The sequence below is a fragment of the Calypte anna genome, chromosome 24 (genome assembly GCF_003957555.1).
Source record: "Calypte anna isolate BGI_N300 chromosome 24, bCalAnn1_v1.p, whole genome shotgun sequence".
NCBI classification, from domain to species: domain Eukaryota; kingdom Metazoa; phylum Chordata; class Aves; order Apodiformes; family Trochilidae; genus Calypte; species Calypte anna.
Genome location: NC_044269.1, coordinates 6,191,332 through 6,209,307, shown reverse-complemented (window position 1 = coordinate 6,209,307; position 17,976 = coordinate 6,191,332). Strand labels below are relative to the sequence as shown.

General features: G+C 49.2%; 2 protein-coding genes across 2 annotated transcripts in view; both read right to left on the bottom strand.

Annotated features, from left to right (window-relative positions):
- The window catches only part of KMT2A (lysine methyltransferase 2A), a 40,967-nt gene extending 25,818 nt beyond the window's left edge, over positions 1-15,149 (bottom strand). Inside the window, exons 1-5 of the mRNA XM_030464656.1 lie at positions 14,802-15,149; positions 6,564-6,633; positions 2,701-5,369; positions 1,276-1,453; positions 671-905 (exon numbers count right to left, since the gene is read on the bottom strand). Coding sequence (XP_030320516.1) covers positions 671-905; positions 1,276-1,453; positions 2,701-5,369; positions 6,564-6,633; positions 14,802-15,149 — 3,500 coding nt within the window. The remainder of the gene's footprint in view (positions 1-670; positions 906-1,275; positions 1,454-2,700; positions 5,370-6,563; positions 6,634-14,801) is intronic.
- Positions 15,150-17,044: 1,895 nt separating this feature from the next.
- ATP5MG (ATP synthase membrane subunit g) lies at positions 17,045-17,925 on the bottom strand. Its single transcript, XM_030464843.1, has 3 exons — positions 17,812-17,925; positions 17,479-17,639; positions 17,045-17,221 (listed from the first exon to the last, which is right to left on the bottom strand). The coding sequence occupies exons 1-3, from the start codon at positions 17,864-17,866 to the stop codon at positions 17,123-17,125; spliced, it is 315 nt and encodes a 104-aa protein (XP_030320703.1). The 5' UTR covers positions 17,867-17,925; the 3' UTR covers positions 17,045-17,122.
- Positions 17,926-17,976: the final 51 nt, after the last annotated feature.

The window sequence follows — 17,976 nt, the reverse complement described above, 5'->3', positions numbered from 1 at the left end:
AAGACCACTCAGAGTGTGCAGTCTGCAGAGTGTTGTCACACAGACAAACAACACATTCTAAGCTTTATAAATAGCTTTCACACCACAACAATCTTTATGGGTGCCATTTCAGCTGCTGCCTTTTCAGGCACATTATCTAGTGTGGTAAAACCAATTTAATGCAGCAATTTAAAAAGGCAAAGTTTCAGGCTAAGTGGTACATTAAAAAAAAAAAAAAAAAAAAAAAGGAAAAAATAAAGGAAGAGTGGTATTTCTTAATGAAATCCACCTTTGCTATATCAAGTATATATAAGGAGACAGTCATTATCTGGAAAACACAAGCTCTTCATAAATGCAAGTTGGGAGAGTAAGAGATATTTATGCATTTGTTGCCTTCCTTGCACAAACTCATACTGCCCAATGAAAGCCACTGGTCTCACACTAAATGCTTCTACATGCCATGCCAGTTTTGCCAAACTGCAGAAAAAGGGCTGGTAACAAGCACACCTTGAATTAGGACCTTGACTCTCAAACTGTTTACAATCCCTTGATGTGATCCAGCCTCAGTCCAGGCCAAACTAACTCAAAGCCTGTGCTGCAGTCAGTCTCCTGCCCCCTGTCCCGGAATGTGGGTGTGCTGATGCCACTAAGCCCAGGGATTAGCTGAAGCCCTTCTCAGACAGACACTTACTTGCAGCACTGCTTCTTTATATTGCGCCCACCAAATTTGGGTTTGTCCAGACAGTTAGTACAGACACCACAGTCCTCTGGGACTTGGCAGCCCGAGCACTGCCCACAGCGTCTTGAGCGCCGGCCCTTCTTCACCGGAGGGTCTTGCTGGGCCTTGTTTCTGGTAACCGGCTTAATGGGCTTGATGGGTGGAGCAAGAGGTTCAGCCTCTTCTGAGCCAGCTATTGATGACTTGTCTATCAAAAAAAAAGTCTAATGTGAGTTCACTGATGTCAAAGAACATTTGAGGAGCACCTAATTTTATTTCATTGAGTGTCAATTTATCCACAGAAGCAAGCAAAGGTTGCATGTGAGCACATGAATACACACACACATACATGTTCATGTGTGTGTGTACACACACACTACAGCAGACCAGAATTTCCCTGCAGAACATGCTTGTAACAATCACCAGTGGTTGAAAAGATTAACCGTGTTGGAGGGGCATTGTGACAGAGCTGTTTAACATACTTTCCCTTGGTAATCACTTGAAGACCATAGTCTAAGCAGCCAACAAGAGCTGATTTTGTATGGATCTACAGGGGGAAGATGAACACCTGTACTCACCGTCATTCCCCATGGAAGACAGTATCTTCTCCCGCTCCTCCCACGGTAAGGCACTCAGAGTGGGCATGTCATCAGGAAACACGGCCCGCTTGCGGCCCAGCGCCACCGCTGCCCTCCTGCAAACGTGCTTGATGCGTGGCCCTCGGACAGACGTTTCTGAGGAATCGCTCTCCTGTCCCTAGATTCCAGAACACGGGAACAGATAGTATTACTAAAAAAGGTGCCAAAAGAAAGGTGCTGGAAACATGTAGCAGAAACTTCTAAACAACCTAAAAAGAGTTAAACTGTATCTTAGCTTGCACTTTGTAGGAACTAAGATAAAATAAAGACTCTCAGCCTTCCAAGCCTCACTTATACAAGAAAGGATAAACTCAAAAGAACAAGGATTGTTTGGAATTATAAAGTAACTCTCCACCTGCTCCTGGGAAACAAACTCACTCATTAAGCCATGCTGTCAAGGCACTGTTATCATAACAATCAGAGTCAACAGGAATTACACTGACATTCAGAGGTAACTACTCCAGAATCAAGCTGTTTGACAGGTTTGTAGCTGCTGGTGAGTGCAGAGAAACAAAGCACTTCAGTGCCATTTCCCATGTTTTCATCATAGGATTCTGAAATATTTCTGATTAAAAGGGCATCCCAAATAGGTACTTGTGAGGACTCAGGCTTCTACAAGCAGACCAGACATATAGAAGCATGCACTTCATTTCAGAGACAAAAACCCTGCAAGTTTTGTTTTCTATTTAAAATATAGACTAGTGGCATTAAGGAAAGTAAAATTCAAATAGAAGTGAGTATTCTCTGAAATTGTATTTCACCTACCTTTCTGGTAGCCAAAAAGGAGTGCAGCAGAGGGTAGGCTTGGGGTGGAGGACAGGGAAGGGGAGAGAAGGAAAAGAGAGGAGCAGTCCCCCAAAAGAGATACAAAATCCCAAAGGATTTTACTCCTGCCCATGACAGATCATCACTGTGCAAAGTCAAGAAAGGCAAGAGACCAAGATCAACGTTATCTGCAGAAGCCAGCTTTCTGCTCAAGAAGGGCCTACAGGAAACACCGAGGTGCAGAAAACCTACTGCTGTTAGTTATAACTTTGGGAAGCGAGTACTACTACACTAGATAATCCCTTCACTCAGGTTTATTCAGAGAAAGCTACAAAGCAGCTATGCTGTAGTGATCTCTAAAAACACACACAGCTTTCCACCTGCCCCCCAAGCTGACTGCACAGCCACTCCCTCTCCCCCTCAGCTTCTGCCCAGGGCTCCTCATTTCCAGATCATTTGCCATCTGTTGCACTAACAGCTGCTTAGCTTGGCAGGTTAATTCTTCACGCTTGGGGTACGAAAGCTACTTGTGACTTTCTGCGTAAGTTCAATACAAGATGCACTCCAGTAAAAATAAAAAAAAATAGGAAAAAGGAATACCTGTGCTTTTGGCTGATCTGGTTGCTTGAGGGACTTGCTCTTCTCGATCTTGTACAGCTGGGCTTTTGCCTTTTTCAGGAGACTGGCCACCCTCTTGTCAGTCATTGGCAGTTTGTCTGCTTGAGCCAACATGGAGCTGATAGAGGAAGTAGAATGTTTTACAGTGCTTGACGAAGGAGCAGAAAGGCGCAGGGCTTTTTCCTTCTCCAAAGATGGCACAGCAGGGCTGAGGTCCAGATCAGATTTGTCTAACCCCCCTCTACCTTTCTTGGACGTTTTGGTTTTGATGGCTGCCATATCTACCAGGGCAGCAGTGGAAACCTCTGGAGCTGGATCTACTGCTACGGACTTCTTCCGTCCAGCAGTTTTTTTGGCAGATGATGATGCTGCAACATCTTCACTGACAACTTTATCTTTGGGCATTTTACCTACAGGAAACAAAGCAGAGCTACTTTGAATTTCAGACCCTTTTCTCCTTTTCTCTTTCCTTGATTCCCGTTTGTTCTCCTTTTCTCTCTCCCTGTCTTTCTCTCTGCTCTTGTCCTTCTCCAGGCTTTTGTCAGCATCCTTGTCTTTGGAAAGTTCCTCTGCTGCCCTGTCCTTGTTTCTGCTTCTCTCTGTCTGGGAACTTGGCGTGAACCAGGGGAAGAGAGGAGTAGGGCTGCCAGATGAGAAAGGCTCTGCTGGAGTGCTCGTCTGCTTCCTTGGTCTCTGGCTTCTCTCTGCTGATTCCCCGGACTGTGTTAGGGAATGGGAAGGAAAAGTAAAAGTTGAATTTAAGGCACTAGTGGCAAGAGAACTAACAGAAATGCTAGTTAATGAGGAAGAGACAGAAGACTGTGGGGTGAGAGTGGCCAGGTCAGAGGTACTAAGTCTCCCGCTTCTGGTCCTCATGGAGTGTGAAGGAGATCTGGGTTCCGATCGGATGGGGCTGAACACTCTCCTCTTCCGCTTCCGAGATGAGACGCCGACAGCAGAGGTCCCAGCAGTGGTTCGACTGACTGACGAGGGCAGGGTTACAGATTCAAAGATCCTGGAGTGGGCCTCGCTGGGCGTGAATCGGGGTGCCCTCAGCAGAGGACTTCTCTTGTGCATATCGAACCTGGTTCCAGAGTGCAGAGAAAACAGGCGAGCTGGAGCTGCAGCACCTGGCGTTGAGAAGCCAGACGCGAAGCCAACGTCCTCTGGGGTCAACGGCGGGGGTCTGAAGTTGTCGAAGATTGGTTTGCGAATAAGACCCTCTTTGGCATATTTTGCTGATGAGAAGTACTGTGGTTCTGATCTGGAATGCTTCAGTGAGGTCCATCTAAATGTCGGCTCTCGCAGAATTGACTTGCGTTTCTCCTGCATGGGCGCGGCTGAGGTGGGAAGAAAGGGAGAGGCTAAGGGTATGGTAGGAGGCATGAGCCATGGGGTATGGTCTGAGATGCTGGAGGCAGGCTGCAGGGGTGGGGGGGGAGTGAGCAAAGGGGGAGGAGGAGAGGAGGAGGATTGCTGGGGTGGCACGTTTGGCAAGGCTGACAACTTTTTAGCAGTCCTCTGGCCAAAACTTCTTTCTGTTATTGAAAATCTCCTGTTTCTCCTGTCACCGTTATCGTTTTCAGGAGACTGAGAAATGGGCAGTGGCGTGTGGACTTCAGGAGTATTGCTGCGCTCCTCAGACAGCGTCTGCATCTCCTCAGAAGCCTGGGAGTCTGTAGAGGTATCCACACTGGGGCTACTGGACCGCGAGGAGTCTGAGGACATCTGAGACGAGTGCTGAGAAGCAGCGCTGGACTTTTCACTGGAGCCACAGGATGTAGCGCTGAACCTGCTGTTTGGTGTGGATTCTAGTCTGGATATTTTGATAGGAGGATCGTAGTCTTCATCCTCAATGAACCGTTTGGGTGTTTTAATAATCCGTGAAGAGATAGCACTCACAACTGGCATGATGAACTGTCGGATATTCTTGAGCTGGGTTCTCCCCTTCCTGCCCTGCAGTTTGGCTGCCTCTTTCTCAATCTTTTTTTGTGCCCCCTTTTTAGCTCTCTGTAGGAGCTGCTTAGCAATTGTGGCATCTGTCCTCTTGGTGGAAGGTATAATCCTGACGGGCTTAATCCTGCGTGGACTCTGCCGGACAGCAGCCTTCTCCTCTTTTGTAAGAGGTGGTGTGCCATCCTTTTCTTTGCGTATCCTTTGGGGTTTCTCCAGCTGCGAGTTTATGACCAGGGTGGAGGAGGTCTTCAGACGTTCAGAGGATGGCGGCCTGCCTCTCCTACGCACAATCTGAACACTCTTCCTCCCAATCTGAAGTTTTGATCCAGGCTTAAATTTAGATTTCAGTGGGGAAAGCTTACTAGTTCTTAACTTCTTGATTTTGGTTGCTTGCTGAAATGTAGTGGATGGTGACCTTTTGATTTTTTTCAGACTTTCTTTTTCTTCTTTACTGCTCTTCTGAATGTCCGACACATCCTTTACTTGTGACAGTTTGAACTTTACACCTGTGAGTGCTGGAGGTCTTCCTCGCCTTTTTTCCCCACTCTTCAACTCCTTCTTCTTTACCTTCTCCATGGATGTGGTTTCAGACTTGCTCGAAGGGGAACACACTGATGAAGAGTCTGAGAGTACAGCTGAACTTCGCTCAGAACTGCTCCGGGGCCTCCCGCGAGGTTTGCGTGGACTCGATTTAACTGAGAGAGGAGCAGAGAATACAGAGCACACATTAAATTTCTCTGAGTGCTGGATCACTATTGCCCAGGTCATGCAAGTATTTATCCACTGTCAGCTACACTACCTGTACAAGCTGCTGAGACATTTCAGTTAATCAACAAATAAAAACACAGTTTTATCAATACATGAAAGAGTACCTCCCTGACAAGCCTCTTCTCCCACATAAAATATGAAGCAGATTATTTTTTAAACCATAAGCTTGCATTTCCACAACAACCATAGAGCAAAAACTACTACTGACCTAGCGTTAACAGGGAACACTAATTCTTAAGGGCCCATGCAACCTTTGAAACACATTAAAATATTTTAATTATGTTTTTAAAGCAGATTACATGTAGTTGGAAGGGAAAAAAAAATCCTTCTCTAGTAACACCCACCTGCACTACTAAGGGCTAGGTCAGTATGGCAAGAACAAGGCACAGGGAGAGGATGAAACAAGGTAACTTACTAAAGCCTCCAGGTTTTAGCTTTGAAACAAAGTTTGCACTTGGCACTGCACTCCAAATCATCAAGCAAGTCCTGATTATTCACCTGTGCCACTGCATTTCAGTGCATGCCCACCAAACCCAGCTACTCCAGCTCTGACAGTGAGCTTCGTTCTCCAAGAACACCCTGCAAGTGAGGCTGCTGCAGCAGAACCCGCTGGCAGGGCCAAGCTGAGCAGGTCACCGTGGTGACAAGCAGGGCTGTGGTGAGAGCAGTAATTGACACGGACCTACATCAAAACTCACTCGCTGGCAGTCTCATATTGATTGAATCCTGTACCTCGAAAGTTGAAAAGGCAACAACTTCACTACAGTTTATCCTCAAGAGTTCTGTATTTGTTTTGTTTCCAAAAAAGGGAAAGTTCCAGTTACAGGTGGCAACGAGTCTACTGAAAGATACCATAATATTCCAACCAGTTTTAGATCCTTACTATTAATACAATTACCTCTCTAAAACACTAACATGACGTTTCAAATACTGGTTTCATCATTATAATGGTTTTACTCAAACCTTCCTTGTTCCATAATGGGGAAATGTAGCGTCCAAAACAAACTGAGCAAAATCTAAAGACAGGGCTGGTGTCTTTTATGGTGGATAAGATTTAATGGAACAAACACATCACAAAATACAATGCAAAATCAGCATTCAATCCTGCAACTTGAACCTACCTGTGGGGGACCTAGTGGGACTTTGTACTTTGACTTCTTCATCTGAACCAAAACCTAAAAACTGTTCATCCTGCAATGAGAAAACAGATGGAATTTTGAAGACATGAATATTAACATTAAACCAAAATTCACTGTGATCAAAGCACGGAAGGATTCTAGAGGATTTTCCCTCCCCAAGTAATGTACTGGCATACAGTTTGCAGCTACAGAATGATCAAAAAGAGTTCTGGGAAAACAAAGGACAACAAATAATGTTGTCCCTTAATGTATAAAAATCTGCTGTTCATATCAAAACACAGCAGTCTGCCCTTAGAAGCTATTGTTCAAGCTACCCTAAAGACATACTCCAGTGAAAAGCACTCCCAGGTTTGTTTTTCTGGTACAAACTCAGACCAACTTCCTCCCAACTCATGTAAAACTCATTCTCTCTCCATGAGCAGAAGTACCTGAGGTCTGCAGTTCAGACAAAGCATCCTGGAGCTGGAACAAAACCTCAAGGCTTGCTCTGTTTCCCTTCCAAGAGCTGCCCTGAAGCAGGGCTTGTCACCTGCTGCTACAAGACCCAACACATGAGTTCAGGACCTTTGGGGACCTGAGGGGAGGTGGGTGTGCCTTGAGGTGAACCCCACCCCATCACATCACCACCCAGCAACCTCCAAGCCTGGCTCAGGGCAAGCTGAAGCAGACCAAAGCCGCTGATGGGAAGACATCATTCATACACACCAAGGGCTGTGGCCTGTCACAGAACTAAATATCTAGAAATATGGCAAATTAATAAAATGGCAGAACAAGCTTTCTCTCAAATGACCCACAGGTTGTTTCCTCTCCATGGTTCCCAGCAAAGTAACCACCCAAAATGTATTTCTTGCTAAGGGACTACAACCTTTACTGATTGTTACCTTTTAAATAATAAAGGAAATAAGTAGCAATGGAGGCAACATTATGGAAAGCGAAGGACAATTTTCTTTAAAACTAACTCTTGATTAAAGCTGGGTTTTGTTGGCTTTTTTTTCTCCTTTAGTTTACTTCAGACTTTGTCTTTAGGAGATATGAGAACTCCCATTGTAGAACTCCTTTCTCTGACAGAAGCACGACATTAAAGGCATTCTATTTACATTAATACAGGATTTTCAGGGAGTATGAAAAATCTGTTCTATTCATCTGACAGCAGAATTTGTGACATTTTGTTTTTATATTGTTCTAGCTTTCCTATTCTGATTTCTCTTGGAGTATTTACATTTCCCAGTCGTAAGTATCCTCTGAACTCTGAAAACAGACATATCTCTACTTTGCACTTTCTACATGAAATTTCTAATTCATTTACTTGCAGGACAGACCATGAAAAAAAGTCTCAGATGCTGAAACCACACTTTAGTTTTAAAGAAACTAAACCACATGCACTGAGACCTGTATCAGCATCTACTGGAAAGCTGCAGTATGATGGAAAGCAGCAAGGCTTAAGACCGGCTATTTCTCAAAATTTTCTGCTGCTTTTCTGTTTGATAAGCATTAAGTATTAAACAAATCAAATAGAGTAAATATTTTAAACAGAAGGCCACTTGACACAAATAACGCTCTAGTGGGTGAAATAAAACACACACGTGCTCAGGCTGCAGCTCATAATTGCTGTGAGCAGTTACTAGAGCCGCTGGAGAAGGGGATGGGCCTGCCCTGCCTCACAACCCGGCTGACTATCTACTCTTTGCAGCTGCAGCAGCCACGCTAAGAAAACCGGAAAAAGCAATGATAAAGCAATATAAAAGAAACAAATTCACATCCAAACGCGTTGTTTCTACCCAAGGAGCTCGGCAACAAGAAGAAGCCCTCTTAAGACCTTTCCTTGAAAGGGAAAAGCTACCACCTCTCAACTGTAATCCTGCAGTTGTAAACCAAGAGCTGGAGAGGCTGCGGAGGCGGCAGCACTGCGGATCACCGCTCGGGGCACGTGGGATCCCGCAGGATGTAAACACTGATGCCTGGCCGTGCCCTCCCGGAGTCCCGGCACCCCGACGGGGAGGCTGGAAAAGGTGGGTGCTCAGTGTGCAGAGAAATAACGGGCTATGGGTCAGAAGCACACAGGGAACAGCCACTCTCCCTGTGCGATTTCGTTGTCAGCCCACCAAAAAACGGAGATGTTCAACCCCACAGTGGCTGGGGTGTTGGTGAAAAAAGCAGCAGTGATTTCTTTCCCTGAAACAAATGTTCCAAGTCTCCCAGCTCTACCTCAACACCTTACACCAAAATCAAATAAGACTGAGGAGGCCACTAAGCACCAGCACACATTTGCCAGGCTGAACCATCCCATCAACCATCAAATGTCAAAATGCAGTTTTAAGGCAAATTAAGCAGGAAACACACACACCCACCCCCCCCGGGTTTTCAGAAGAGGCTATAAAGCATGACAGATGGAGACTGATCAAAAACCATAATGGTCTTGAATGTGACCTCATTTACCTGAGGAAGAATAATGCAACACAAAAAAGGTCACTCAGGATTATAAATAAAAAGATGAGGGAAGGCTTTTTGCCTCAGGTGCGAGACACAAAGCCCATCCAAGCAGGCAACTGGTGATCTCTCAATGGGCAGGAGAGCATCCACCTGCATCGCCCACTCCAACACCACCTCAAAGCTGTGTGCATATGCAGAAAGGTTTTCCCTGAAACAATGCAGATACTACAGCAGAAAAGTTGTGAGCAAATATCTAGTAAAACATTCTTGAGCAGAAGTACTTTTCAAAGAATTTCTTGTCTAAAGATCTCAGATGAAAATATACCTGAAAAGGAGTAACTACCCTGCAGGTAGCAACTGATGTTCCAATCCCTGAGTAATAATAGTAGAACCCATGCCACCATAAACCTGCACAGGACTGTTATCAAAGCTGTTGGGAGCACTAACCCAGCAACACAGCTGTTCCAATTAGCTCATTAAAAGGTTTGTTTAGTTTTACAATAGAGTTATCAGAGCAACACTTAACTTGTCTTCCCATTCACCATCTTGGTTTGGGCCCCAATCATACCACACCTCATCTTCTTGGGAAGAGATAAGCTATTTTTAGCAGCTCATTCAGAAGCCTATTTAGTTACTACAGCAGAACACCTAACAGACTCCTCTCAGCAGGTAAATATCCCTGGAGGATGGCAGTGAGTAACCCCAAGAGGAACACTGGGTAAGCTCAAGGAGATACTTCCCAAGCCATTAATTGCAACACAAGGCCACTAACGAGTGGCAGAGCTCTTGGGGTTACTGCTAGGTACTGACTGGGCTGAGGGTCTGCTCATTCTTTAGTCTTTATTTAGACAGAAGCTTCTAAGGGGAGCAATGCAGCCTCTGCTGGGGACAGACTCTCACAATTCAGCCAGTCTGTCACTGCTGGGGCAAACTAGGAGCAGCAGGACAGACTGACTTACAGGACCAGTCCACTAACAACCCTTAACTGGTTCCTGCTTTCCATCCTGAATGAGAAATTCAGATTTCCACTCTGAACAAAGAAGGATTTTTTTCTTCAGAGCACCTGAAACAGTCTCATTCTGGTCCCAACAAGTTGTCAACACCACCTGGGAGGAATAAGGTCAGCCAAACTATTACCCAGAAAGACTGAGCTTGCACACAGTGAGAGGAAAGCCAGAGCTAAGCCTCCTGGACCACATCTAAGAGACCACTGGCAACACACCACTTCTGGCAAGCAAAATCCTTCTCTATCCTCATTCTACAATGGACCTTTAGACAGCAACGCTTCAGCTGGACTTGGACAACCAAGAAAAGGAAAGAATTCTAGAGCTTATTGCTAAATAAAAGTAGATTTAGCTAACAAAACTGTCCAATGCACTGCAAAATTCAGACATTTCTGCACACAGACAGCTGTGCTCTACAGTTACAGTATAATGCATTATAAAAACCTTCAGTAGAGCTAAACTCAAAAGCACAAAGCACAGAGTGTTATTAAAGTCTCCCAACAGCCAAACTATGCTTTGCAGCTTGTTTCAGGATAGGAGATACAACCCTCTATGCTGCCCTTAGTGGTATCTTTTCACCTGAATGCCCAAGAATTCACTTACTGGCAGTGCACAGACTGCACTGAGTGGACCAACCATCACGAACCGCAATGCTCTCAGTAAAAAGAACATCAAAACCCCAGAAGTTTACACTGCATGGTCACCCAGCTTAAGGGATTCACACTCGAGTGCTTTGCAAGAACCCACGTTCTTTGCCAAAGTCATCCTCAGTGGCCAACAATGTCAGAGACACACAGATACCTTCCAAGAAACGCCAGAGACAGTTTTCTCCACTGCAGTGACAAACTTTTGCAGGTTTAGGACCTGAACCAAGAAAACAAAGTCCATCTACTGGGAGGCTCCCTCTGAATGCAGGTTACCTGTGTTCCTCTTCACAGAAACCAAACACAACTGAAACCTGAGTGAAGTGCCTCCCCTTCACAGTTTTACTTTGCACAAGACAGTCAGACCCTTTTCCCACTGGATTGTCACTGCCGAAGGATGGTAAGGGCTGGAAACCCCACAGCAAGTGCATTTCCTCACCACAGCAGCAGGAGAAGAGCCTGCAGACCCTAGCCCATTTGCAGGTGGAAGCCATTGGGACTGGTCCACATATGGTGGACAGGTCAGGAAGACACAGCCTCTGCAGGGATGCACTCGTAAGCTGGTTAGAAGAGGCTGAGAAGTGAACTACTGACTCAGAGTTACACTGTTCTTCCCTCACTTCTGGTGCAGCACAGTAAAATCTGTAGTTCAGGGCTTTGGTGACAGTGCAGAAACACACAGCCAGATGCTGCTGCTAGGGTCTGTCCTGTGAGCCTTCCAGTTGAAGGAGGTAATATGTCTGAAGTCCTTGGAGCAAACTGGTCAATGGACATTGCTGCATCACCTCTCACCAAAGCTGGTTTCTCATGAAGAACTGCAATGTCCTCTCCACCATCAAGCCTCAAACTGCTCCCCTGAGGGTGCCAATAACTGCCAAATTGTGACTGAGCTGTGGAGACAGGAAACTCACCCCAAGGCTTCAAATGTATCCTTGGGTTTCCACACTCCTGGCAAAGCAGGGCTCAAGTCTCCAGGCAGGAGACAAAACATGAAGAAGCCCTCCATCTCCATCTGACCTGCATCACCTCCACCATTTGTCTCTCGTTTTACAGCAACATGTATGAGCAGTTATCTCCTTGTGCAAGTGCAGTATCTATGTCATGGTAACAGGCAGGGCTCTGCACCTCCATCTCACAGATTAAACACTGTGACCATTCAACACAAGACCAGAAGAGGAAATTTTAAGACAGAGAGAATTTTTATGCTGTGGAGGAGAGAAATTATCTGTCCGTCCAGCTCAGGTGTGACCATGGCAGCAGCAAGGAAGCCACTCCCTCCTCCTAGCACATGGATTTAGTACCATTGCAGAATAAGACATCAGTGAACACATGCAACTTGAAGGTTTACCTCATAAAAAATTATGATCTGTGTATAATTACAACAACACTACTACAGACATCATCATCATCATCACTATATCCCATCGCACACCTCAAGTCTCTGCAACTTTCAAGCTGATACAGATTTATGGAGTCAACCATGAACATGCACCCAACACACTCTCCACTTTTAATGTTCCAAAACTCTTTAGGGAACTTTGGGGATAGGGAGGGACCTCTAAGCTGGCATGCACAGCAGATACTTAACAACAAGCTTCATCTATACCAAATATTGATGTAATGAGTCAAGAACACACAATCCAATTTCCCTTATTATTGGAGTGCCATTCACCTCAAGTGGAAAGGATTACACACAGACCAAGTGCTACTGTTTTCAACCAGTTCTAGCTTTACTTTGCAAAAAGTACCCCACTCACTCTAGTGGTGACAAAATTAGTTATCACAACACTGCTCCCTTGAAGCGAGCTGGTTTCAAGATAAATCACAGTAACACTCAGCTGAAGCAGGAGTCAAGGAGTCATACAAAGTCACCAGAAACCCGGAGAGTGCACAGTGCATCCCAGAATCCAGGTATTTTTTAGATTAGAAATAAAAACTTCTACATAACAGAAAAAAACAGCCCAGGAGACAAGGGAAAGACAGAGCATTACACTTGCTCTGAAATTCTTTCTTGTTACACCAAATTTTGATGGTAATGCACCATTTAAACAGGTACTAACACACCTGAACATTGGGTAGTCATTAATACAAGGTAACACCTTCCCCTGACTGCTCCTGAACACAAAGTGACAACTCAAGAGTTTACTCCTCATTTCCTAGACTTTTCACATCCCCCAAACCAACTCAATGAGTCACCTAAATTTAAATACTTGAGACTACCCACCCTCGGAGAGGAGAAACAGAGGAGAAACAGAAGCACATGCTGCAAATTCCTGCTGCACAGGAGTGAGGAAAAGCACCCTGAGGCTACCCCTGCCCTGCTCGTAAGCACTCAGGTGAATCTCAATGTACAGACACCAAGCCACTAAGAACTTCTATCCTCACTTTCCACTGTAATGTTATTAGACAAAAATTTTTAGCAGCGAAGCAGACAAGTAAAGTAAAATTCATGAGACCCATGAGACTATGTCTTCATCAGCTACTAGCACCAAAGCCATAATACTATTTCACTGTAAAGCAATAATGCTATAAAGCCCATCCTTGCAAAGATGTTTTAGGTTTTTGGAGATGCAAAAATATACTTCAAGACCACTAGAAATAAAAAACAACACAATCCAAGGTCATCTTAGGAAAACTAAAAAAAAAAAAAAAAAGAGAGACAAAGCAGATGTCCTCCCCCCCACAATAAACTGAGCCGTGCTGCTAACCCTGTGGTCAGATTGGTTAGCCAGATTTTAGTCATTTCTGCCACTGAACTAGTGCTGATGAGATACTAACTTCTTTCAAGTCTACCTGGTAAATTCCATCCAACCTGGTCTACTGCAAATAGAAACATGCCCTCAACCACAGCCTTTGAGACACTGGCATTAAATAAAAGGGATGCTGGCAGGCAGTGAAAACCAAAAGTGCTCTAACTGCTGAGGGTGAAAGCACTTCCACCAACAGCTTGATGCACCCCAACACAACCCCGTTCCTTCCCACAGCCTGCCAGAGCTGGAACTCTCCAGCCCAGGAATTACTTCAGCTCAGCTGTGAGCAACGAGCTCCACTTCACGGCACCCAGCAGAAACAGCGAGCCGGGAAAGACACAAGAAAACTGTATTTTCATATACATTTTCATAGGCCCTGATGTTTCCAGCAAGGGAAAAGCAAAGCAACTGCGCTTCAACCAGGCAAAATACAGACAAAGATAGTCTCACCCACTCTGAAGCTGTCAACCTGCCTGTAGAAGGAGAGACAGAACTGGCCTTTCAAAAAAATTAAAGCATTCCTGCTGCAAAGGACCTGGGGATTGTTGTTGCCAACGCAAGGCGCATCTAACAAGTGATTTAAAACAAGGATGAGGAAAAGATACAGCTTGTAATAACTAACACACCCCCATCATGTCTTCCCCATTCTGTCAATAGGTGGGTTGTTGTCAGACTCTTACTCTGCCTTAAAAAGGTTTAAAAAAAATTAAAAATGAAGGCAGGAAGAAAAACAAGTTGTTTTTTTTTAAAAAGGGGGGGAGGAAAAAGAAAATCCATCTAGCGCTGCCGGTGCCAAGAAATCACGCTCGCACCGGGGCCGCGGTCTGGGTGGGCGTCCAGGGCGGCGAGGCGCCCCGGCCCCACAGGGCACGCCGGAGGTGCCGCCCCGGTTCCCCGCACCCACTCCCCTCAGAAGGACGCGTTACCCCGCGGAGCATCCTCCGCACCGCAGGGAGCGGTCAGCCCAGCCCCGCGGCCCCATCCTACCTCCCGGCAGCGGCAGACGCGGAGCGGAGGGAGGTGAAAAATGGAGAAAGCGGCAGCAAGGAGAGCACACCGGCAGCGTACGTGGGGAGGGACAGCGAGGGGGAAGCGGGGGGCGGCCGGAGCCCACCCCCCCCGTCCGCACCACCGCCGCCGGGCAGCCCACCCCCCTCCCCGCGGGCATTAGGCGGCGGGGCGCGGCCTTTGTGCGGGGCGCGGGCCCAGAAGGCGCGGTAGGTGTGTCCGGGTGTGCGGGCAAGGGGTGTGCGGGCAAGGGGTGTGCGGGCAGGGGGTGTGCCGCCCGCCGGGGCGGAGCGGGGATGCTGCGGACCGGGACCCGCGGGCCCGTACCGCGCCCTCCCACCCGCCCCGCCGCCCCCCCCTCCCCGCCCCACCGCCCCTCCTCACCTCTCCGCTGCCCGCCTCGGCGCCGCAGGCCGCGCGGAACCGCCGCAGGTTGATGCCGATGGCGGCCGAGACCTGGAGCGCCGCATCGAAGCCGGGTCCCACCCCGGCCGCGGGGCCCCCGGAGCCGCCGGAGCCCAGCGCTGCCCCGCCTCCCCCGCTTCCCGCCGCCCCGCCGGAGCACGGGCCGCCACGCTCCCCCTCGCCCGCCCCCGCCGGCGCCGCCGCCGGCTCGGCGGGTCGCAGGCTCCGCACGGCCGGCACCCGCACCCGGGACCCCCCTAGCCCCCGGCGGCCCCAGACGCCGCTGCCGGGCCGGGCAGGGAAGCGCCACCGACCGCTGTGCGCCATCTTTACTGTGAGGCGACGAGCCAGAGAGCGGGGCCGGGCCGCGCCCCGTGTCGTGGATAGAGCCTCGAGAGCTCTCAGAGATGCTGCATAAAAGGGGGCGATATGCAGGTTGCGGGGCCCCACCATCCCGCCGCCCCTGCACCTGGACAAGCGGTTCGCGACAAGTGCTAGTCCGGCATAACGCTGGGCGATATACAGGGCCCCGGGTCCGAGTCCCGGCGCAGCCCTCCGCCCTGGATAGTACGGCCAGCCGCCACCGCCACCCCTGAAACATGGGAGGGTCATGCAGGCACAGGGCCCCTGGCGAGCGGACCCCGGAACCTGGCTGGCGCAGAACAGGAGCGGAAGCAGCCTGCATAACCACGGCGGCAATGCCGAACGAGAGCGCGAGGCGCCGGCGCCCAGGACCGCGCATAGTGCATAGGCAGCCCCGCCATGACGCTAGCCCGTATGCAGGGCGCGGGGCGGGGAGCGACGAAGATGGCCCCGCAGCCCCCGACATCGCTCCCGGACACACAGGGACCCCTCCCAGCCCCGCCGGGCGCCCTCCGGCCCCACCCGCCTTTTCTCCCTGGCTAGTGCGGAGCGGGGGGTCGGCACTCAAGGGCCTGGCCAGCCCCTGTCTGAGAGGAGAAAGCAGCCGCCCAGGTAGGCACGATGTGCTGAGGTACCGTGAGGTGATGATGCTCACCTGGTCCGCCTCCCGCCCGATCCGCCTCGCCCCACTTGCCTTGTGGGCCGGGTGGGTGTCCCTCCTGCTGCCATGTCCAAGGGGAACGTGGTGGCAATGGCACTAGGCCTGGCGTTTGCTCCTGTCCCTGGCGTCACACTGCAGGCTCGTCTCCCTCTTGTCCAGTACAGCAAGAGCAGGGTTAACATCCAGCAAGTGCCTGCTGTATGCCCTGAGAAGGACAACACTGCACAGACACCAGTACCACTCATAAAACCCCACTGGTTGGGGAATGTAAGGTACCTGTTGCCTCTGATGCTCCTCAGCTGAAGGGGAGAGATTGACTGAGGAGAGGCTGTTTGCCCTTCATGGTGTCTGTCATGTTCCAGAGCACAGAACAGCTTCTGGAGCCCGCTGGGTTTACAGGTGGTTCATACCTGAAAGCATGGCCAGGACTCCTTCTCAGGAGCAGAGCTGGGGTGGCTGCTCAAAAGGGCTTCAAGGGAGGAAAATTAATATTAGATAGTTTTTCTGTGAAAGGGACTGGAGCATTTCCAAGCTCTCCCCTGCTTTGCTGTTTAACCCAATCCTGTCAGTGCAGTGAGGCTGACAGCCCCCACAACCCAGCACTGGGTGTGAGCTGCTGCACCAGCACCGGTCCCAGTGCCTTCAGGTGCCCACCCCAAGAGAGCAGCACAGGGAGGTCAAGTCACTGCTCTTCGTAGGCAGGTTCTGCCCCACCATCTGTCTGCTGGGTGCTGGGTTTATGATGGGAGTGAAGTTAAGATTTGCTGATGCGAGAAAGCATCACCTCCTCAGACGGGAGGGAGGAACTGCCAACTCCTCAGCAGCAAAGGAAAAGACAGGAGCACTCAGCAAGTCCCTGGGATAAAAGAGGTGAGTGGGGGTTGGGGGCAGCTCAGGTCCTACAGCTGCTCCCATCACTCACCTGGGAAAGAAGGAGAGATTTTAGCCTCTGTCTCCCCAGGTTGTCACTGTGGCAGTCACAACTTGTTCCTGACCCAGCAGCTGCTGCTTACCCTTCTTTTTAACAACAATAAAGCTTTCCATTGCTGCCATGAAATACAAAACGTGTGAGCTCACCTGCACTGGGGTGCAGTGTTGAGAAGCATCTTCTGAGACAATAAAACCCAGCAGAATTGCCTTGGAGCAGTGCTCCATGCCCTGTAAACCCCAACCACCACAGAAAGATCACAACAGCTGGACATGGGTTCCCAGTTTTATTGTCACAAATCCCTGCTACAGACGTGGCACTGCAGATGGTCGTGTGGAGGAGCAGCCTTCAAACATTATACCCGATCAGGCCACCTTTGCCTATGATCTCCCCGATGTAAAACCACATCAACACCTCGGTGGCCACCAGACCATTTCTCAGCGCTTCCTGAAAGGGAAAAAAAAAATTCTCAGCACTTCCCGAAAGGGGAAAGAAAAAAACCCCATAAACAAAACAAAGCTCAAAACCAACAATAAGATCACTGAGCTCATCTCTGAATGACAAGAGAAAAAAAAGCAGGCAAACTGGGGTACCCTGTGGAGAGCCCGTAAGAGAGAGCAGAAAAGCCTCAGGAAGCTCGGGCTTTGGGGGAAAAACAAATCCCTGGGTCGTTACCACACAGACAGGGTTCACTTTCTTCTTACCCTGACAGTTAGCTGGGCCAGGCGGCCGGTCTGGAAGCTCCTGACCATGCCCTTCAAGCTGTCGATAGCCCGGGGGATCTCGGCGGGGGTCGGGGGAGCCAGCTCCACCTTGGCGTAGTACCAGAAAGTGGCCAAGCGCGGTTTCGAGTAGGCCACGGCGGCTGCAAGGAGAGGAAAAGGCCTCCGCGGGGTAAGGGAAGGGGCCGGGGCCGGGGGGTGTCCCTCACCCCCCCCACCCCCGGTCCCCCTTCCTCACCCCCCGGGCCATTCCCCTTGGCCTACCCGGTCCCGCCCCTCACTCCGTTTCCCCGTCCCTGCAGTCCCGTTCCTCACCATTGATGAGCTGCGGCCCACGGGCAGCGAGGCGCTGCATGAACCCCTGCGCCATCTTGCCGCTGCCGGGCTCCGAATGTCACCTCAGCGAGGACCCCGCCGCGACTGCCCCAGCGCTGCCTGCAGGCAGGCGTCTGCAAACGGCAGCCCGCAGCGGCAAGGACC

Coding starts and splice junctions, on each gene's coding strand:
- ATP5MG (XM_030464843.1), bottom strand. CDS start 17,866: ATGGCGCAGGGGTTCATGCAGCGCCTCGCTGCCCGTGGGCCGCAGCTC. Junction 17,640..17,811: donor TGGGCCGCAGCTCATCAATG/GTGAGGAACGGG, acceptor CTCTCCTTGCAG/CCGCCGTGGCCTACTCGAAA. Junction 17,222..17,478: donor TGGCCCAGCTAACTGTCAGG/GTAAGAAGAAAG, acceptor TTTCCCTTTCAG/GAAGCGCTGAGAAATGGTCT.